General features: G+C 45.2%; 1 protein-coding gene across 4 annotated transcripts in view; it reads left to right on the top strand.

The window, feature by feature from the left end:
• Nucleotides 1–23,524, top strand: part of ROBO1 (roundabout guidance receptor 1) — a 940,924-nt gene that overhangs the window by 512,650 nt on the left and 404,750 nt on the right. For 3 of the 4 annotated variants that reach the window (XM_083171919.1, XM_083171920.1, XM_083171918.1), the window contains one exon: nucleotides 2,032–2,115. The exons of the other annotated variant lie outside the window; for it this stretch is intronic. In XM_083171919.1, the coding sequence (XP_083028045.1) occupies nucleotides 2,032–2,115 (84 nt within the window). The remainder of the gene's footprint in view (nucleotides 1–2,031; nucleotides 2,116–23,524) is intronic. 4 annotated transcript variants of the gene reach the window in all.

Genomic DNA, 23,524 nt, shown 5'->3' with positions numbered 1-23,524 from the left:
CTGCTAATACATAAGTACCATATATACTGTCTGCATTAGTTTGTTCTATTGTATCTTGTTGTCAATTGTATCCTTTTTTATGTTGCTAAGGAACCAGTGTAGCACCTTATAAATGAAACATAATAACAAATTACAATCATTTACAAGGCAAAACCAGGTCCTGGACCGCCACCCACCGAATTGCTGCCCCACGCAGCCGCATCCTCTCACAACCATGTCACAGACACAGCCCCTCACATGTCCCAAACAACGTTTTCCACTAGCTATGCTAATGAGAACATGGCAGCTACCGAGATGAAAAATTGATAACAATGATATGTCACAATCCCATGTCCCGATGGCGGAGATATCACTCGGTAGTCGTCGACCATCGAATGATTTCTAAGGCCACGCAAATATAAGTCAGATGAGACTGACTTATATTTGCGGCCTTCCGGTCGAAGACAGGGCTGGCGGCTGACTTGTGACGTCAGCCGCCGCGGCCCGCCCCCGGCACCCGCGTCAAGCCGCCATTTGCATGGGAACACCCAGACTGACACCCATGAAACGCTGGGCATTGCATGGGCAACTCCTGTCCCAGCTGCCACCCCCCATGCAAACGGCCCGTCGATATCATGAATCGCCACGGCCGTTTGCACAATGGACCTGCACATGCGCACAAAAGACCGTACGCATGGGCACTCCACCAACCATCAGAATGAGGCCAAATTCGGCACCGTCCGAATGGACTACAATGTCCCCCCTTGTGTGTTCTTCTTGAACCCTTTTATTAAATATTCACCAATGATTTGTGATGACCACATTAGTACGCATTAGGAACTCATTATAAAAGCGTAAATATTAATAAATATTGTCCAATACCTTCTAGATCGACAAACTAACACCTGCACATAGGCACCAAGCTCAATGGTGACCTACAGATGAAGCCAGGCTCATTGTGGTTGCAATGTGGCCGCGGGTGCCCGTTTGGTGCGCCTAGTCACACCTGCAACTTACAGTGTCGGGCTGTGCTGGGGCTGACGGCTAATGTAATACTAATGGTGCGCAAGATGCACCCACATGCCGGAGTGCACGCGCATCTCGGTATACAAGTTGCCCCTGCGCCATGTTGGAGCCACATCTGTATAATACCCTTACAAATGACAACATACACTGTCCAATATACAACGGTCTATGGGCCAGATTCTCTAAGCTTCAAAAGTGATAAAATGGAGAGCAGCCAGCCAATCAGCTCCTGCCTGACACTTTTCAAACACAGTCTGGGACATGGCAGGTAGGAGCTGATTGGCTGGCTGTTTATCACTCTCCATTTTATCACTTTTTGAAGCTTAGCAAATCTGGCCCTGTGTGTTTTTGTCTTTCGACCCAGGACATTAGATTTATCTTTACGCCAGACAGACAGACTGACGATTGTCTCTCAGTTGCTTGTTATACCGTGCATGCACCCCACAGATGTTCCGGCCTGCTGCTTCCCTTCTTCCTATGGTTCTTTTTTCACGTTGTCTTATAGAGGTCCCCATTTTCCGCTCCTTATTCTCCTCCTGTTTTCCCAACAAAGGGTTACTCCCAAGAGACTCCAATTGTCAGGAGATGGAGCAATGATGGTTAGTGATCACAGTCAATAGCTTTGATTAACAATAAGGTAGAAAATTAGCAATGCTAGCATTCAGCCAGCCTGCCTTCCCCTCTCCATATGCTCAGTACATCCTATGTTGATTGCCTCGCAGCATGTCCTCCAGGCAGTCTTCACGCTGAGAGGCTGCAGACAAGGTGCACTGGAGAGGTTACAATTAAGACCCTAGAAACATCAAATGCAGAGAAAATTGGTGGGAACCTGAGACGTACATGAAAGCCAATATTTTAAGAGTTTGCTGAATATGATGTTTCGCAGAAAAGTTCCCTGCCTGCTCTATATGTGTATCTATCTGCTTCTGGGCCTGGATTGTTATGTGTCTGGAATTGTGCTGATCAAAACAGCAACTTCTGTAACGTCTATGACTACATCTGCAGATGTGATGTTATTCTCAACAGACGCGGAGGGCGCGGAAAGGGGGAGCGACGCAGCAACACCGCCGCCTGCATCCGACAATGATGACAACTCTCTGGTGTATACAGGTACTGTTCCAGTCTTCAAACTTCTAACCGTCCTATCATGTCTTCATTAGAATGTCTAAGATGCTTTATTTTAATAAGGTATTTTTGTCAACCGAGCATAATATTACATTTGATTGGCATTTATGTTGCAGAGCATTTGCCATCTTTCAGATTGAAGCAATAAAATTGCCTACGCAAATGACTTGTGTTATGGGGGGGGAGATGTATCAAACCTTCTAAAGAGTGGAAAAGTTTTGTTTCCCATAGCAACTATACATCTGCTAGATACAGCTGCTAGAACATTTATCAAGTACATTCTATAAAATGTTAGATAGAAGCTGATTGGTTGGTGGAGCTATGCTCAACTTCCCTATTTGTTTATTTCACTCTATAATAGGCTTGATACATATCCCCTTTAAAAGTAGCGTCTCATTCCTGTGTTACTCTGTTTTGGTGCCTGGTGTGTACTATTGTGAGAAGCACTACATGTACCAGAAATTCATGGAAGATATTAGAAATGTTTTCCCACTGTGCAACTTGTTACAAGGAGCATCACGGTGCTATGTGTAATTTAATGAGATTTTTTTAATCTATGTGTTAAATATGTGAAGTGTATTAACACAGAATTTCAAGTTGTTCCTTGTATGTTAAATGCCCTAGTATAAGGTCTCTCTGTCTGAAACCAGAGGGGCCTCTGCATATGTTTAGCACCGCTCACGCCCCCCCTGACATGCCTTCTGAACAGGGGCGTAACTACCATAGGTGCAGGGGGTGCAGCTGCTATGGGGCCCAGAGCTGAGAGGGGCCCACTTTGCCTGTCAAAGTATCATGTGCTGTATAAATTTTTCAGCATTTGGTGATAAAGAGGGGCCCTTACAAACCTTTGCTATGGGGCCCACATGTATATAGTTACGCCACTGCCTCTGAACACAGTCTATATGCGAACACCCCATAGCCAATCAACTACACTCATCATAAAGCGACAAGTGGAGGTACAGCTGACGAGCCTACATCTCGGTAATCCTTTAATTGTTCATAATTGTCTGAGCCCGGCCATATGCGCAGTGCGGAAAATAATGCAAGACTTATTTGCAGGACAGCGTTACACAGTGTCGGACTGGGTTCAAAACTTATAACCGTCAGATTTGCGGGCTCTGTCCACCACCCCAATCAGCTTTGTCCCATGGATCAGAAAGTTATGGTGTATGTCCTGTGTATTGCACAGTAGCAGTAGACAGGTGCTGCAAGGTAAAGAATGGGGCATTGGGAGCAACAAACATTCAGATACTTCAGAAGCACTAAACATACTCTCGGGATGTAGTCAGGCCACGCCCCATTTGTGTCCTGGCCACACCCCATTTGTGTCCTGGCCACACCCTCTTTCTCTGTATATAGAGAGAGAAAGAGAGAGAGATGTCCATTTGGAGTGCATCTTTTGTAGACCAACACACTTTAGGAATTATGACACTTCTGGGCACGTAGTTTGTAATATAATGGTGCTTGGGGCTTGGGAAAGCTGGATACTTTAATTGGGATAGGTCGACACATGAAATAAGTCGACATGTTCGGAAGGTTGACACAAGCATTAGGTCAACAATGGAAAGGTAGAGTCAAAAGTCGATATGTTTTTTCACGTGTTTTTTTTTTTTTTTTAAACGGCGGTATCTCATGCCCTACCATCCAATAGGGCATGGAGGGAGAATATAATAGTGTGCACCATATCCGAGGCTTGGCGAGCGGACGCGGTACACTGATATGGTGCCCATGTTGACGTACATCGAAATTTAGAACAAAAAAACTTGAGAAACTCTTGTAACTATTTTGACTTTCCCATTGTTGACCTAATGCTTACCCTATGACCCTTACCCCTTTAATCAGTGGTGTCAAACTCATGGCCCTCCAGCTGTTGTGGAACTACACGTCCCAGCATGCCCTGCCGCAGATTTTATATAATGGATTGCTAAAACGGTGGCAGGGCATGCTGGGACGTGTAGTTCGACAACAGCTGGAGGGCCATGAGTTTGACACCACTGCAATTATGCCAAATATAATTGCTTTCTTTTTCTTTACTGAATCTCCTTTTAAAGTGTATCCAGCGTTCTCCTGTGCCTGCCCATAGCTTGTGTGAGCTGGGACCGGATTATATACTGTACACTTACTAGTTCTGAAGGCCATTTACAGTATACCGTGCATAGTAATTGAGCCAAGCTGAATGATTGGCATTTTCAAAAATACAGCAGGAATTAATGATAGTTAGAATTTGACCATTAGAGGCCTCTGTGTATTAGAAACAGCCTCACAATGAATCACTATGGAAAGTTCAACTGGCCTGGGATAAGCAAAAAAGTGCAATGCCTGATTCATTGTGTGTGTGTGTGTGTGTGTGTGTGTGTGTGTGTGTGTGTTATGATTATGAGTCTTGACTTATTCCATTGTTGTCTGATAATAAATACAAGCAAACCTTCGCCAGTCACATTTAGTGCACTTACTAACTACTTGTGTATGACATCATTAAGTGGATTACACTCTCGTGTAATTTACTTAATGCACTCGCTCTGTTTTAGGACTCGTTTGCTTTACATGACAAAGGTCTGTCACAACCGTTAAAGTGTTTTGTTGCTGAGGGTCACTTAGCTGAATGTGTCTCTCTGTTTCACAGGCCCCCCGGCGTTCTTATATCAGGCTACAGTGTGCGATGCAGAATTCAGCCTCGGTGCTGAACAGACCACATAACAAGGGTTCCAATAGAACTTTCAGATTCTGCAGGACCTCATTGCGTCCTGTCTTTGTCAGATCACATTTTGCTGAATTTTCAGTTCATGAATAGAACTTGGACATAGGTACATAGGGACAGAGGTGAATTTACTAAAGCTTCTAAAAAGTCAAAGAGATGATGTTGCCCATGTCAACCAATTAGATTTTCAAGGTTGCAATAGAGAAATGATAGACGGAATCTGAGTGTATCCTGTGGGCAACAACTTTTCATTTTTAGAAGCTTTATTAAATGTACCCTATAGCAGAGCCACCCCTAGCTAATTTGTTGCCCTAAGCAATATTTTGGATGGTGCCCTCTCTAGCACTGTTGCCAGACCAGCCCCTGACCCATTGCTCCTTATTCACATTACACCACATTGTATTGCTCCTTATACACATTACATTGCTCTTTATTCACACTGCACAACAGTAGTGTCATTTAGTTTATACACATTATGCTACACAGTAATGGAGACACTTATACAAATAATGGCACACAGTATTAATGCCCCATACATATTATACCACACATTAGTAATGCCCCATTACACATATAGCCACACAATAACTCCCCTTAAAAATTATACCAGACATAAGTAATATCCTTATACACATAATGCCACACAGTAATAACGCTTACATGTCTACCACATATTATTACAACCCAATCACCCATTAACCCTGGCGCTTCTGCTGCTACTGGATCAATTGTATGAACTGCATGCCCCTAGGCATTTGCCTAGTTTGCCTATGCCTAGGGCCGGCTCTGTCTCTTAGAATCTGCTTCGTGGGGTGGTTAGAGGAGGACCAGGGCAGAGTAAAACCTACAAGAAATGTGCTCATTTTATAGACACAAGTGGAATGCGGGGGATACTTGTGGAACAGTTGAAGAGTTACTTGTCGCTGTGTAATACTTTTATCATGCGGCCTCCTGACTCTACTCTGGCTTGTATTAGGATTCCCTACTCCTGGAACTCTAGACCTGTATTTTTTTTAAAGTGGGAGAAAATGGTAAATGTCCAGACAGTAGCCAGTAATGTAGTGCTGGGAAGGACTCTATTGTATTATTGTTTCAGCTCAGGCTCATCTATATAATAGCGCTGTGACTTCTGTTCCCTGGCAGATGAGAGCTTTTGTTATTGTGCCATTTATAATGGTCGCTATACAGGTCAGGTCACAGGGAGCCGCAGCAGAAGTGATTGACAATATTTAGATTGCTGCCATTCAGTCCTTACTGCTGGCTGACAAAAGGGACCTGTGTGCTTTTGATCTTGTCTCTGACACTTGAATTCTTAACCTCTTCACAGCTGTAGAGTATATTGAAGGATCTCCTAACCCCACTGGCAATGATGCATATAGGGAAAAAAATGCACTTTTACTGGACAATATTTTAAAATAGTTTCTTAGGAAATAGAACATGTATATTGTCCACACAAGGGATTTGGGTATAACAGACACAAATATATAAGTTGCCTGTAAATAGTTCTAGCAACAGTATCACCACTGCAAATATATATTTAAACTAGCTGGAGTACCCGGCGTTGCCTGGGATCTTAAGAATGTTTTTTTCTTACAAAAATCAATTTAAATATAAAACACACAGTATAAATAACATTAGTTGTTCGTTAAGTTACGTGGTAGCGCAGCACATTATGCATAGCCTGATATACTCTGTGCTGCTGGTGTACCCTGCTACTGCCACTATATAACTATCAGTGTGTGGGTTCCTGCTATCTCCATTCTCCTCCTCACATCATGTCACTGTCTCTGTCATATGCAGCCCTGTCATCACTGACATACTGTATCATACATTCCCTGATATAGTCTGTGCTGCTGCCCCACCCCTAGGGGTGCTAGGGGTGTGTTACCCCCACAGTATTTGTTCACAGATTCTAATTGATATGTGCACCAAGTTTGGTTATAGCGTCTGCTGAAATATTCTGTGCTGCTGGCTCAGCCCTAGGGGTACTAGGGGTGTCTTACCCCCACAGTGTTTGTTCCCAGCAGTGGCATAACTAAGTTTTGGGCACCCCCCTGCCGCGGCCCCCCGGCAAGCACCCCCAATCCCCCGCCGCCCATGCAAACCCCCCCCCCCAATCCCCATGCAGCCTTACCTATCGCGCTGGTCCCGGCGGCTCCGTTCTTCTTCTGCTGAAGACCACCACAAAATGGCCGCCCCCATACAGCAGACAGTTTCAGAGAACTGTGTGCTATATGGGGGCGGCCATTTTGTGGTGGTCCTCAGCAGAAGAACGGAGCCGCCGGGACCAGCGAGATAGGTAAGTCTGCGGGGATTGGGGGGGGTGTAACTATAGCACCGCAGCCCCCGGCGCCCCCACATGCACAGCGCCCCCCCGCGGTGGCGGGGGCTGCGGTGCTATAGTTACGCCGCTGGTTCCCAGATAGGAAGTCATATGTGTACCAAGTGTGTTGTAAATTGCTCCAGCCATATAAGAGTTATGCTAACTTCTGAAATACTCTGTGCTGCCTTACCCCTAGGGGTGCTAGGGGTGTGTTAGCCCCAGAGTGTTTGTTCACAGATTGTAAGTAATATGTGTACCAAGTTTGATGTAATAAAAAATGAACAGAACTTTTTTTTAGTTGCCTCGGCCGTGTTTTAATACGTATGTAAAATTTCCCGATCTTCCCTGTGGATTTGTATAGAAAGACAGAAGGACAGACACATTTTCACTTTTATATACAGTATTAGATGATTGGTTCCCAAGCAGTGTTGACTTGGTTTGACTTCGGGAGTCTATTTATTACCTTTGGGAATTTGGCCCTATAAGACACATAATTCCTTATCTCCATATAGTGAGAGCTTTACAGGACTGGTTATGAAAAATGTCTTGCCGGAGACTGGTCAAGAGATCATTGTAAAGATGTCATTTATACTATGAATTCTGGGCCCAGACCAGACCTGGCTTAACTACTAAGTCTGCCTAATGCAACCATTCCCTATTCCTTCATATCACAGAAATAAAGTGAGCCCAGAAAAGGTGGTCATTCCACTATGTATGCCCCATTCTGTAAGCGCAGGGATTGCAGCTAACGCCAAAGCTGCTCTCAATGCTGCCCTGTGCTGGCCGCCAAATACCTGATTGTATGCAAGCGCCTGGCTTCTAGCAGGAGAATGTACTGTCCTGGTGGCTCTACATACCGCACATGGCACTTATGCAGATGCTCCAAGCAGCAGTTATACTGGGTGCCAGTCCAGGCACCAGCTAGCTCATGGGTTCCCAAACGCGGTCCTCAAGGCACCCCAACGGTCCAGGTATTAAGTATATCCATGCTTGGCCACAGGTGACTTAATTAGTAAATCAGTCATCTGTGCTGAGCCATGGATATACCTAAAACCTGGACCGTTGGGGTGACTTGAGGACTGCGTTTGGGAACCGCTGTACTAGCCAGATGCAGGGGTCGTGGAGCAGTGATACTTGCATATCCCTCCCTATGGCCCGGGCATGTGCCGTAAGGTCCTGCTTGGCCTTTCAGTTTCGTTTAATTGTATGGACTGTATGTGATCACACCAATCTTCCTCTCTATTTGGTAATAATGGGGCAGATGTATGAAGTGCCGTTAGGGGGGAGAAGGCGTATCAGCGCACGTTATGTGCACTGATACCGCTTCTCCCCCATGTTTGAAGAAGTCAGCGTGCGCTAACTCATTAATGAGGCAAAGCAGGAAGTGTTATCGCGCCGCTATATTACATCTACCCCAATATTACAATGCTATGAGCAATTACATCTATCATATGTGCTCGGCATTATTACATTGCATAGTAGCACAAGTTGTTCTAATATGGCAAGAAAAGGTTAATTAAAAAAAGCAATAACGTGCAAGATGTACTAAGCCGACAAAACTGGTGAAGTGGAGAATGAAAGTACCTACCGATCAGCTCCTAACTCTCATTTGGCAAATACAGCCTGTAGCATGGCAGTTAGGAGCTGATGACCGGTAATTTATCTCTGTCCACCCTATCACTCTCCAAGGCTTTAGTACATATGACCCTATAGACTACAGTCTGGCACACACCATTCCAGCAAAACGTTTATAATTATTCAGTCCCTAGAATCTGCTGTCTCCGTATGTATTAAAGGGTCTAATTCAGCAGGGATCGCTAATTAGAGAATTCAAAATCCATCTGATTATCGGATGACTGCGTGTGTGCTGCGCTCACCTTGTGCGCGCACAGCGCCAATGTGCAAATAATAATCTGTATGCATAAAAGTCAGCGTTTGATTGACAGGAAGCCAGTGTTTAGAGAAGAAAACAGGCGTTTTGTGGGTGGGTCTTTGACGTCATCGATGACCACTTCCAGGTGGGTTGTTTAGCATATTAGTGGAAGCCCCAGACTTACTCAGATGGAAATAAAACTGTTCAATGTTTTGGTTTTAGTGGATGGATCTGTGAATATATTGCTGTATGTGATGCATTCGCAATTTTGCATGCGACGGGATTCTCACTTTCTGAGAGTCACATTTTTTTCACTAACTACCCCATATGGTGGATACAGTCGTATTGTCGACCCGACTTAGGTCGACAGTCATTAGGTCGACACCGTTGGGTCGACAGGGTTCTAGGTCAACATGGATGAAGGTCGACAGGTGTCTAGGTCGACATGGGTTAGGTTGACAGGTCATGAGGTCGACATGGGTTTTTTCACTGTTTTTTGAGCCGACATGTGCCGACAGGTGGTATTTCATGCCCTACCATCCACTAGGGCGATGTGGGAGAATAAAATAGTGTGCCGAGCACAGCTAGGCACCGTGCCCGAAGCATGGCGAGCGATGCGAGGGGCTGCTGTTGACTTCCAACTGAGTCCATGACGACTGTTGACATTCGAGTAAAAAAACAGTGAAAAAAACCACGTCGACCTCGCGACCTGTCGACCTAACCCATGTCGACCTAACGCATTTGTAGACCTAAACCCATGTCAACATAGACACCTGTCGACCTTGCTGCCTGTCAACCCAATGGCGTCGACCTAATGACTGTCGACCTAATTCCGGTCGACAATACGATCCACACCCCCATACGGACATAGGCACAAAGACAACGCTACCTTTGTTGTAGTGCCTCTACCCACATATTGCTGTATTAATATACACATGCCACTATTGGGTGCCGGACGGGGTCCCGAGAGTAGGGATCCCGACTATCATTTACCCGATGTCGAGATCCCGACCAGTGGCGGTTTTTACCTATGGGCTGCAGGGCTGCAGCTCCCCCCAGGTAAAATCCGCCACTCTGTGAAGCCAGATGCAGTCTGTGAGACTGCACTGGCTTCACTGTGACTGTCAGTGGCTTCTTATTGGAAGTCCGACCTGCCAGTCACCCAAGGCAGTCCTATTATGAGGTGTTCCCTCCCTCTGGGATGCGTCTACGGGCTGTTGCGGCGGCAGCCCATAAAAACAGATCCTGCGCATGCGAGAACGATACTGCGCATGCGCTGGGACCGTGAATATGCTTATATGGACTGCTGCCAAAGCAGTCCATAGAGGATGGGGCCAGTGCATGCGCAGTACCGAAGAAGCTACCGTGCCCGCAACGGGGGTCAGGACCTGAAGCAGGCATCAGTGGCAACCAGAGAGCAATAGAAGTGGGGTCCATCAGCAGATGTGGAGGGGGGGGGGGGTGGCGGCATTGCAGCAGCCCCCCTTCTCCACAGAGGTAAGAGCCACCCCTGATCCCGACTGTTAAAACACCAACAGACGTGTTCCCGACGGCCACCGGCTATTCTCCCTCGTGGGGGTCCACGCCCCCCATAGAGGAAGAATAGAATAGGTGGTGACCGTAGCGAGCCACCGCGCCTGCAAGGGGCTTTGTTGCGCTCTCCATGCTGTCTGAGTCCGGCTGTCTGAGTCGGCTAATGACTGGCGGGATCCTGACTATCGGAACCCTACACCACACCCCCACTATTACCCCTTCCAATAAAAGCTGCAGAACAGACATACTGTATAGATAGTGGCAAGTGCTCAATTAGTTTTGTAAGACCATTCAGGTGCATGGAAGGAGGGGTAATACTGAGAAAGTAAGAATCCATGGTTCCCCCAGCTAACTGAATGGTATTAGTAATAGTAACCAGTCTAGAACACTACATGATACAGGTTGAGTATCCCTTATGCAAAATGCTCGGGACCACAAGTTTTATTTATTTATTTTTTACATACTTACCTGGTCCCCCCAATAGTCCCGCGGCTTTCCCTGGCGTCCAGGATCTTCTTCAGCGGTGATGTCACAGGCGCACACGCGCAATGCACTCCTGGGACAGCTGAAGACACTGGACAAGATCCTGAAGGCCGCCGTGGACATCGGGGGACTTGGTAAGTATGAAAAAAGGGACGGGGGGATCCTTAATATTCTAAAAAAAAACACTTTTTTTGGAATATTTCGGATAAAAGATCTCCGGATTCGGGAGACTCTACCTGTAATAGAATTCAGAGATATTGGTTACATAAATTTGCGCAAATATATGTAAGCAATATCAATGAATTCTATTATCATGTAGTGTTCTAGACTGGTTACTAATACCATTCAGGGGGCTGGGGGAAACCATGGATTCTTACAGCTGCAGAACAGTAATGAGTAGATAACTGTTGTTAATATAACATAACATAATTTCTCTGCTGCTCCCTAAACAATGCAGAATTAAGATGCAACCTCCATAGGCCTGCCAAATAAACACGACTTACTTCTATATTTATCCCGTAGCTGTAGAACAATGAGATATTGGAGCCGGGACTAGTCACATTTTGATTACATGATGTCTAAATCCTCGGCTGATCCTAGTATTGATGCCTCACAGCTGCAATAAACATTAGATTGATCATTATGTGACAATTTTATTCTGTATTGAAAATCTGTAGAGGTAGATGTGAAAAATGCATTCTGTCTAACATGCCAAGATGTATGGCCAGTGCTGCAAATCTGTGGGTTTATTATGTCAGGCGGCTGACAGTAACGATCGATGCGTGTTAATGTATAAGCACATTACTAATGTCTTAGGTCATCAATAAGATTATTGTCTGTAGGAAAGGCGATCCGTTCTCCCAATCTGCCCTGAAACAGGCATTTGGCTAGAATGACACAAATGTAGGACTAAGGCATAGTTGCCTACCCTCCTGCATTCTGCAGGAGACTCCCTGAAATAGCAGCAATCTCCCTCTCTCCCTGATTAGTCTAGAAATCTCCCTCGTGTCACCTAGCCCACATTACACTGTTACATCATAGTTACCTCCCCTCCTGCATTCTGCAGGAGACTCCCTGAAATAGCAGCAATCTCCCTCTCTCCCTGATTAGTCTAGAAATCTCCCTCGTGTCACCTAGCCCACATTACACTGTTACATCATAGTTACCTCCCCTCCTGCATTCTGCAGGAGACTCCCTGAAATAGCAGCAATCTCCCTCTCTCCCTGATTAGTCTAGAAATCTCCCTCGTGTCACCTAGCCCACATTACACTGTTACATCATAGTTACCTCCCCTCCTGCATTCTGCAGGAGACTCCCTGAAATAGCAGCAATCTCCCTCTCTCCCTGATTAGTCTAGCAATCTCCCTCATGTCACCTGGCACACATTACACTGTTACATTTTTTTTGGGAAAAAGGAATGAGAGACAGATACATTTACATTGAATCATCAGCGCCATTTCCCAGCAGTTTACCAAGTACAGTAGCTCTTACTAACTGCTTTGGGGCTCATCTACATTTGGATATAAGTCATTTTAGAAGATTCCTCTCAGATGTAGCAGTGCACACCCACGCTTCTAGGTGCCACGTTCACTATCTCTTTTCACAATCTCTCCATATATGGAACTAGACACGCCCTTTGGGTGGAGCATGACACGCCCCCTCAATGGGGCTCTGCACAAAATTCTACTACCAACTATAATCTCCCTGAAACTAGTTTTCAAAAGTAGGCAAGTATGGACTAAGGGGGTTATTCTGGTTGATTCGCTCAGATGCGAATTCGCATACTTGCGAGTCAACCTAATCCTGCCTTGTGATTGGTGGTACGCCGGCCCACCATTCGCAAGGCGTGTACGTTCGGCGACCATCGAATTATGTGGAACGTGCTCTAAGCAAACTTACATATGCGTGCATGTTCTGAAGGAAGTGGGCGGGCAGCTGCCATCCGGTGATGTCAGCTGCCCGCCCCCCCCCCCCCCCCCGCACGTCTTGGCCTCATTAGCATGAGAAGCCCAACGTTCTCATGGGAACGCCCATGACATGCCTGGTGTTCCCATATGCTAATGGGGCCGCCCGCCTCCCCACGCCCCTCTCTCCGCCCCCACAGGCTGTTCGCAGTGGGTGCACGCACCCTGCATATGCACATAGGCAGAAATGCGCTGTAACACAACATCGGTCCCCATGCGAACGAAAGGCTACTGCGAACAGACCTGAATAAGGCCCGAAATGTAATTTGTAGAGCACATACGCCTATAGAATTATTACAGAATGTTTTTTTGCCCCAAAATAACAACAACAAATGAAGGGCCTGATTCAGACCTACTAGCTTGGCAGCACATATTCGCTGCTTAGCGAGCAAGTAAACACCACCCACAGGGCAAAGCCCTACATTTGCATGTGAGTGGCTGTGTGCGCTTACACATCCACTCGCATGCGGCCACACGAAGGAAACTTCGATGGTCGGTCACCATCGAATGATTTTTTTTCCTCAGCACTTGCTTCTCATCTGAACGCTTTCCTCCGAATTTGGACGCTGATGTCATGTGAGCAGGCATTGACACATCTGCGTAGCACGCCCAGCGTTTTTGTGGGCACACCAAAAAAACGCTGGGTGTTCCCCTGCATCAGCCACCCATGCCCGCCCCCTCCCCCCCCCCCTTCCCCCCCCACTATGGAGCAAACGCCCGGCGGGTGTATAACTCCCCGAAGGCATTCGTGCCAAGGGTATGCACATGCGCATATTCGTGCATGCACAAATCCGCACGATCGGCCAGGGGAGTGAATTCGGGCCCACATCGAGTGGGTCCTGAATCACCCCCTAAATGCCAACGAATACAGAATTTGGACCTATTTCAGAGATGTTCAGGAACCCTCTGGTTTAGGTACAACACTGACAGGCGGCATTGTAATGACAGTGGCTGCATCCTTGGACCCAACTTTGCTGGCTTCGGCAGCGCAAATTCTCCGGTCACCCTGTGTAACCAGAGGGTTACTCATATGACCGGTGTTCATGCAGATGATCCAATGTTGTTCCCTCAGACTAAGCATCAAGGGCCTTATTCTGGTTCACTCTCAGAGGCAAAGTCCTTCTCAAATGGACAAACCATGTGCACTGCAGGTGGGGCAGATGTAACGTGCAGAGAGAGCTAGATTTGGGTGGGGTTTTACTTCAAAGTGAGCTCTATATTGCAGTGTAGAAATAAAGCAGCCAGTATTTTCCCTGCACAGAAACAAAATAACTCGCCCAAATCAAACTCTCTCTGCACATGTTACATCTGCCCCACCTGCAGTGCACATGGTTTTGTCTATTTGAGAAGGAATTTGCCTCTGAGAGTGAACCAGAATAAGGCCCCAAGTCAGAGAAGATGCCTCCGGGAGAATCATCACAATATAACACAGCTGCTGCCTACAAAGTGGCAGAAGCTGTATGATATGTTGGGCTGTCTGGCTGCTCCATGTGGGAGGATATAATAGTGGGTGTTGCTTCGACATGGGTGGGCACTGCGGGGGGCATGGACGCAAGATGGCATCATTGTAGCCACTGTCCCGCTATTCAATCCCAGGTTACTACATCGAGAACTGCGTCATCCGCCTCCACTGACCTACTTTCGAGGACAGCAGTGCTGAGGTTCAGGAAGTGGGAAGGGTTGCAGCGGGTGACCCCTGCCCTTCCGGACACGATTTTCAGGCACTTGCCTGCCCTTCCAGGCACGATTTTCAGGAGCCTCCAGATTAGGCATAAAATATGATATCTATTTGTCTCTGAAGACCGTCTTTGTAGAGATGCGGGTACATTAGGGATCAGTGATCCTTACAGGCAAAGGATCCGCCTGGCCACAACAGTACTCACATAGGACCTGTTCAGATGCAGTTGCTATGCCGACACAGCAGGATCTCTGTGTGATGGAGCTGCGAGGCAAAGCCAGTGTAGCAAGGGATCAGAGACACCCACCAAAGTCATCACAACGTTCTCAGTAACTGCCTGCTCAGATACAGATTCAAGGAACATTGACTCCCTGACTGCCTCCATAGCCGTGCAGAGTAGCTGCAGGTGCTCCAACACTGGCACCATGCTTTATGCATAGGGGATTGCAGTCACATGCTGAGGCATGCCCTAAAACGATCACAACGCAGGTACATTTTTGCAGACACACCCAGTGGAGTAACAATAAATTTTGCTCCCCCCAGCCAAAAAGTTTGTGGCGGCCCTCCCACCCGGGCTCCTCTCCAGCGTGTTTACCCAGTGTGTGACGTGATGACGTCACATGCATAACGGAGAAGGTGAAGCAGGATAGAGGAAGAGAGACCAGCATACACTGCTGCTTTCCTTGGCTCCGATGCATCCCAGGCCGCCCTAGCATGCCCATCCACCCTCCCATCCTGTACACAGTAGCCAATAGCCGGCTCTGTGTACAGTCAATTGAACCGTTGAGGTTTGTGGTCTCTGCCATGGCCGCACCCGTGCTGCGGCTGACTAGCCTCCGGTGCTCAGCCAGTGGGCAGCGACAGGCAGCAGCATATCAGTGCGCAGAGCGGGTGCCGGCGCCCACACAGACCCCGCTGCCAGTCGCTCCCCCAAGCGACAGCTGGGGCTGACTTACAGTAGTAACTCCACTGGACACACCCCATCACATCACCCAAACGGCCTCTTCCTGTCAATCACTTTGTACCTGATTCCTCGCGGTGAGCGGCATCTTAGCAGCACTGCAGCAGTTTACCAATGATTGCTCTGTTGCGACACCATTGAAACATTGACAGCAGTTGAATCAGGCCCATAGCGCAGGATGAAATTGGACGTAGAAGAAAAGGGTTTGTCCTTTACACAAACCTGTTAGGTGAGGACGCCCATCTAAATCAGCCCAACTCTTCCTCATAAGGAATCAATGATCCCAACAGCACTGGCCCTATAAAACCTCTCCAATCCCCAGCATCTTGCTAATCTTCAGGCAGAAGTACAGAAAGTTCAGGTCAAAAGCCACCAACGCTGATTTGCTCTACACCGGCTAGATGCACCTAGCATTTAGGAAATGTAAAGAATTATGCGCTGAATTGTGTTATTGTCAGCGTAGCATAACATTTACTTTCATAAGCTGTGTCTTGCCCACGGGAAAAAGTCATAATAATTAACTACCGCAGAGAGCTAATAGCTGTCTTAAAAATCATGTGCAGTTTCCAAGAAAAAAAGCAATTACAGACTGAAACATAATGTGTCCTGTTCCTATTTTTGTCAGTAAATATTGTGTAAATAATATCTAAATTAAATTAAGGATGCTTTTGAGGAGTTGCTGATGTGCGATACAGAAATTAAGATTTTAATGGGAAAAAAAGCTCCTAAAATTACTTGTTTACTAAATTAAAGCAATCAAGAGATAAATAACTTATGTTAGTAAAAATAGATTGCTACTTCCTATTATTATTATTGTCCATTACTTTTATGGTGCCACAAGGGATCCGCGGCGCCCAATTACAGAGTACATAGACAAGTAAGCAAAACAGGAAACGGTGACTTAAGGCCCCATACACTGTGCAATTCTCCTGCAATTTGGGCTCTTTTCCTGCGATTACGGCGATTAATACAATAGGGGACAAGTACAGGATATATAAACATACAGGAGCTGCATCAGCAGAGGACATTTAAATAAGGGTCAGGGTGGCAAAAAAAACGCAGGATCTGGTGCCATCGAACATGGTTGAAGTAAGAGAAAGTAAAGCACATGAGGGAAAAGGACCCTGCTCGTAACAGCTTACATTGCAATGGGGAGGGGTAGTAGACAGATAGGGGCGATGCAGATGGGGTAGACAGTGAGCGTATATCGATAGATAGATAGATAGATAGATAGATAGATAGATAGATAGATAGATAGATAGATAGATAGATAGATATATTCAGTTTTATTATTCAAAAGCACAGCACAGCACGGAGCACATGGCACGGAGCACAGCACAGGGCAGTGAGGGCACAGGGCAGGTCATTAGGTCAACAAGCATTGGGTCGACACCATTAGGTCGACATAGGTCTAGGTCAACATGGGTCTAGGTCGACAAGTCATTAAGTCGACACAAGCATTAGGTCGACATGGGCAAGGTTAACAGTCAAAAGGTCGACATGGGGTTTTTCACTTGAGAAAGCCAACAAATACTGTATAGGGTACAAAAGTCTGGACAATGAGCGAACACTCACCAAGCACTTACCGGTAAATTTACTCTGGGAGAAGGAATTATTTTTAATGTGAATGTGATAGATTTGTAAAACCTCAAATTGCGAAGTCAAAACGTCAGTCAGCGTCAGGGTCAGTGTAGGGGGTGGATCCAGATGATCCCTTTCCGAAAGAAGTGTTCCAGGAAATGGCATTAGCTATCAATGCCAACAGGTACAGCAGACTGCTTCGAAGGCTAGAGAGCCAGTTTTTCAGCCAGAAGGACTGCCACAAATATCCATGCAGCCATCCATGTTAAATACAGGCGATCCTTAATGTTTCCAGGTGTCCCTGTAAAATATGTATTTTGGGGAATAGCCTGAATATATTATTAGAAAAATAGGTCCCTAAATATTTTCTGGGAAGCTGTTGGAAAGTGATTCCTTATATATAGATGCTATATATATATATATATATATATATATATATATATATATATATATATATATATATATATATATATATATATGTCCGTGTGGCTCCATAACACTGCCATCTGTTGACAGCAAGGGAAACCACATCTACTAGCTTTGGAAGTATTTGCTTTGAGCGTGCTTATGGTGTGTACACACGGTGAGACTTGACATTAGATTTTGACTGTATAGTCAAAATCGCACACAGATCGTATGCAGATTGCACAGGTTTCTACCTTGCGATCCCGATGCGCTCTCCCGTGACAGCACAAATCGAAACCCAGATAGACAGGGCAGCAATGACTATATAGTGCTAATCTAATGCAGATAGCAAGATATGTATGTACTGTATATAGTTAGCAAATATTGCATAGCAATCGGATCTTAAGTCGAATAGCAAGGGAATCTCACTGTGTGCATACACCATTACACTGCCATCTGTTGGCAACAAGTTAAACTACATCTAATAGCTTTCAAAGCATTTTCTTCCAGCGGGCTTACTAGTAACAAGAGTTGGGGACAGACCGGCAGTGTAAATCAGCCCGTCAACTGCAATATGCATATTCCCTCAGGACGTGGGCATGCCATGAGTCCCGAGGACCTGGCCTTGCGGCACACCCACCTGCAGGGTGGCAGTGCTAATTATTCAAGCAGCGCTTTACCGACAAAGAGCTCTTTGGCCCTTATTCTGGTTGGTGCGGTAATATCCGCGTGCGTTCGGGCCGCCGATGTTTTGTGTCTGCGCATGTGCAGAGGCGTCTCTGCGCATGTGCAAGCGGGGCGTACGGCCAAATCCCACATGAAATGTGAACACTCCGACCAGGGGGTGGAGAGGGGCGTGAAGGGCTATTTGGGCTCATTACCATATGCATACGCCCCGTGTTTCATGGGCGTTCCCATGCAAACGCTGGGCGTACGTATGGTAATGCGGCCGTGACGCACGTGTAGGGGGCGGACATATGACATCGCCGGATGTCAGCTGCCCGCCCAGATCTCTGCTTTTGCACGGAAAAATGTCGGGAGCTGGTGGAGCACTCGGTCCTGCATTCGATGGTCTGCGACCATCGAATGATGGGGGAGGTTCCCTGAGATGGAGGAGGCGTATTCCATGAAAAATACACGTGCGGTCCGTTCGGCCAGATTCTTACCGCGTACGGACGGAGTTGGCGATCCGTATGGAAGGCGGGGTTTCGCACGCACGGTCCTGGCCGCATATTCGGATCCGGCCGCACCGATCAGAATAAGGGCCTTAGAGTCTAAGTACCCGCCCACTCATGATGTTGCCCACATACACAAAAATCAAATGACCATTACATTTGTCGCATACAAATACAAAAAGAAGAAAATGAGGTAATCGCTTGGCATCTCCTTCTGCGTGACTTCTAATTATATATCCACTGGTCACATGGTATGTTCTCAATTAAACAACCCCTGTGCTAACAATTAAGCGTTGCTCAGTCATGCGATATTAATTGAATTTTGCTGATTAGAAAATTGGAAGAATAACAAAGGATCAATAACTGCAGTGAATGGTTTTCTCACCAGAGTTCACCGATTTTGCAGCTGAAAAATTAGGACAAATTACTCCATAGCGTCAATGAGCCTGCGAAAATCTATACCCGAGCAAAACGTGTTTACTTACCAGAGTAATTAATGAGCATGTTGCTCAACGATCTTTAAACTGGATGCTAGAGCGAGGTCTTCATATTCAATGGAAAACGTTTCCCTTTACTCTGTTGTTGCTGTTTGAAATTGAAACAGTACATTTCCTTTTTTCTTATACTGTACCTTTTTTAAATTTAAATGCTGAGTTGTACCCGTTACTTTGTGTATGGGTCCAACCTGGGTGTGACCTGGCTAAGACCCCTTTCAGAGTGGCAGTTGTACACGGCTTACTGCTGGGTTGGTGATGTCACCGCACACATAACCAGTGCCGGCACTTGGAGATGATATTATGTTCCGTTCTCCCTATATAGTAAAAGGATCCTGAGTCACATCTTCCTGTCTTGCCTGTGTTCACTGCACCGGTTAACCGGGTTAATCCTTTTCCACTGAACCGCTCCAGGGTTATCACGGCAATAACCTGGGTATTTAAAAGCAGTGGAAAAAGGGTATGCTCAAGCTATATTTATAAAGCTCTACTATGTGCTATAACACTCTACAGTGGTACTACAGAGCACGTGTGACACCTTATAAATAAAAGATAATAATAATTGGTGTTCATTCTAGCACCCTGAACCTTTCAAACAATGTGCAGGTCTGGTCTGCATCTAGACTACTGCAATGTTCTTCTCACTGGCCTCGCTCGTTCCCAACTGGCTCCTCTCCAATCTGTCCTCAACTCTGCAGCCAGGCTTATCTTCCTCTCCCGCCGCTCTACTTCTGCCACTCCCTTTCAACAAACTCTTCACTGGCTCCCATTCCCCTACAGAATCCTCTTCAAACACCTCACACTCACATACAGGGCCATCTCTAATTCCATTGCTCCTTATAGCTCTAACCTCATCTCCATTCATACACCCTCCCACCCTCTACGGTCGGCTGATGACTGTCGTCTCTCCTCCACCCTGATCACTGCTTCCCATGCTAGAGTACAGGACTTTGCCCGTGCTGCACCCCTTTAGTGGAACGTACTCCCTTGCTCCATTAGACTCTCCCCGACCTTGCAAAGCTTCAAACGGGCACTGAAAACTCACCTATTCACCAATGCATACCCTTCAGCTGCATAAACTATTCCTGAGGCTGGTTCTCCGACCCCTTGCCTGTTTACATCCTGCTATCTAGCCACCACCCACTTGCCTGCACCTCTTGTAATCTGTCTGTCTCCCCTTCCTACTAGATTGTAAGCTCCTCCGAGCAGGGCCCTCTTCCCTCCTGTTGTCATAGCCCTCTTCTCTTCACATTTCACTCACAGCTCTCCCATACTCAAACACTCAGTGACCATCTTCGTCTGCATACTCATCTCCATCATTGGCCTCAAGCCTCTAGTTGTATGTTGATTGAGTCCTCACTACTTATATTTAAGCTGTAATGTGTATTAAACTGTGGCGCTCTTTACTTGTGCTCTATTTTTGTTATTTATTCAATGTACTGCCAAGTTTTGTCTCCCTGTACTGTTCCTTTGTACGGCGCTGTGAAACACTTGTGGCGCCTTATAAATAAATAAAATAATAATAATCTCAGTGCTAAATTAAACACCACACTGTGCTAGAAGAACCACAGCAGAGAGAGAGAGAGAGAGAGCAGAGAGTGACACCCCAGGCAGGGAAGAGGAACTGCACAGGTTTTAAAAGATGCAGTGTGCTAGAATAAACACTAATAATAGTATTATTATTGTTATTATTATTATTATTATTATTATTATCATTATTATAAATATTATTATTAATAGCTATAGACTCACATATGATTTTTTTTTATTATCGTCATTAAATAAAAAAAAATTGCCAACCCTGGAATTTTTTTGTTATTCCCGTATTTGGCATCTATACATGAAAAAATAAATCAAATAACTAATTTTAAATCTGACTTTAACCTGATTCAGTAGAGGAGTAATCTCTCCAATCTACATCCAACTGATCGCCCTCTAGTGGACATCACAAAAAGTTGACGTGCTCACCAGTAGCTCATTTTACTAAAAAGAAAAGTACGACTGCGTCTCTGTATATTGTGACTATGTAATAGCTATTGTCAGTTTTTCCATTTTCAAATTATAGGCCGTTTAGAAAGATTGATGATTATTCCTGTTTTCTTTCATTCTTCCAAGGGACCAGATTGAATGCAGCCGCCATTAGTTTTGGTTTTCAAAGAGAGCAGGCACTCATTTTAGTTTTCAATACATCAAATGCATTTTCAGAATAAAAGTCAGCTGCAGAATAGCATACAGTACATAACTCACTCGCGGATATGCTTACTGAGACCTACTGAAATGCACCGCTATAAGGCCGTAATGGAAAGGCAGGCTATTTACACATATGTATGACATTACTGTTAGGAAGGAAGTGCTTCAGACTCACACATGCTTTGGGTTGGAATTTTAGATTTTATGAATTTGGCAGGAACGTCAAAAAATCCAGCTCGCTGCCCATTTTAGCTTTTCCTAAGCTTCAAAACTTTTATGCTGAAAAAATGTCAACTACTGTACTTTATACAAATCAATCACCATCGTGCAATGAGACCATATAGCAATTAGATTTAAAAAAAAAAGGTGTGTGTCATGTCCTGAAGACGGGCCAAGCCCGAAACGCCGTAGGCATCAGTAAACGCTTTTGTTTTTGAAAAAGACCTGGAGTGACATCGCTTTTTTTACGCTATACTAGTGGAATTGTTTCCACCTTCGATGGGCACCCGGGCCAGCTGACCACTTAAGAGCGAGAGGGGCAGTGCTGGACTTTGCATACATTATATATATATATATATATATATATATATATATATATATCCCTTGAAGAAGTCAGTAGATGAACGCGGTTGGGTGTGTTTCCTGCCTGCTGCTAGTACCTCATAAGATAAGCCATCCTTTTACTAATTGCAATTTTACCACGAAAAACTGATCGTATTTCTCCCCAACAACTTACACATTTTTTATGTATTTCATTTTTTTCTTTTTTAAATATATTTTTTTGCGTTTATATACATATTTATATTTATACTTATGTCCCCCTTTTACGATTAATAAATGCATCTAACTTTTATTCTGCACTTTTTAATTTGTTCCTGATATAATAATCATTGAAGATGTTGCATATATGTATGGTTTTAGCACTCTCACAGAAGGGTACTGTATTTTAGCCAAAAAAACAGAGCAAGATTACAATATTTTGATAATCTCCTTCAAACTCTGGCGTATTTTGTAGATTATCAAAATATCGTAATCTCGCTCTGTTTTTAATGTTGCTCAGGTGTTACATAATAAGATGAACACCTGAGCAGAATTAGTTTTAGGGACTTAATGCTCCTGAGTAAAAAATCATGCTAGTTGTATATATATTTTTATTTTTCATCGACACCTGTATAGATTAATACTGGCATTTCTCTCTATAGTGGTAGTTTGCCTAGTTTGCACAGAAATTTAGTTTGTATCTTGCCGCTTTTAAATTAAAGCAATAACACCGGACCTAAATAAAACTCTCAGTGTGTAAAGCTGAGGGGGCGTGTGTGATGTATCGCACGCATCCTGTGATTGGATAATAGTGTCCGGCCCTCATACGTTGATTGACAGCGATGGGTGGTTAAATTGTATTGAGCGTCCGCATTGACCACACCTTCTGATGAAGTCATCCTGACAAAACGCGTTAGGGCGTGGTTAGTGGATGCTCCTTCTGCTGACACTCAGCTGTGTCCGTGAATCCGGCCTCCCATCGCCCCGGAACTGCAAGCCAGCGTGTGGACGTGTAAGTGACAAAGACGAGACGGACACCCTGGTGCCCAGCTGCTTTGCCGTGGTATTTTCTTGTATATGCCGTGTGGTAACCAGCCCACAGTGTGTGTTATTCTGGTACGGGCTCTTTGTGTGTGTACCTTGGATCTAAGTTTTTTATCCATATTAAAAACTCTTTTAATGCACTACGAAGCGCTCCTCCTCCCTCTTGTTCTCTGTAGTACAGATATATATATATATATCAGTGTTTCAGAGACACACAGGCACTAGACATATACATATAGATGATATATAAATATATACTTTATATATATTTTTCATACATACGTGCAAGCCAACTGCTCACCACTGCAGTTATCCATATCAACGTTTCAGAATGTAATATTTCATCAGGATATGTATTCTAGATAGATAGATTACTGCAGTGATAGATATATACTAGATAGATAGTTAAATATACATTAAATAGACATAGGCAACGAATGGTGCTGGACTCA

Source organism: Crinia signifera, chromosome 2, assembly GCF_055691185.1.
Source record: "Crinia signifera chromosome 2, ASM5569118v1, whole genome shotgun sequence".
Taxonomy (NCBI): Eukaryota; Metazoa; Chordata; class Amphibia; order Anura; family Myobatrachidae; genus Crinia; species Crinia signifera.
The sequence above is the reverse complement of the archived record's forward strand: the minus strand, read 5'-3'. Positions and strand labels throughout refer to the sequence as shown.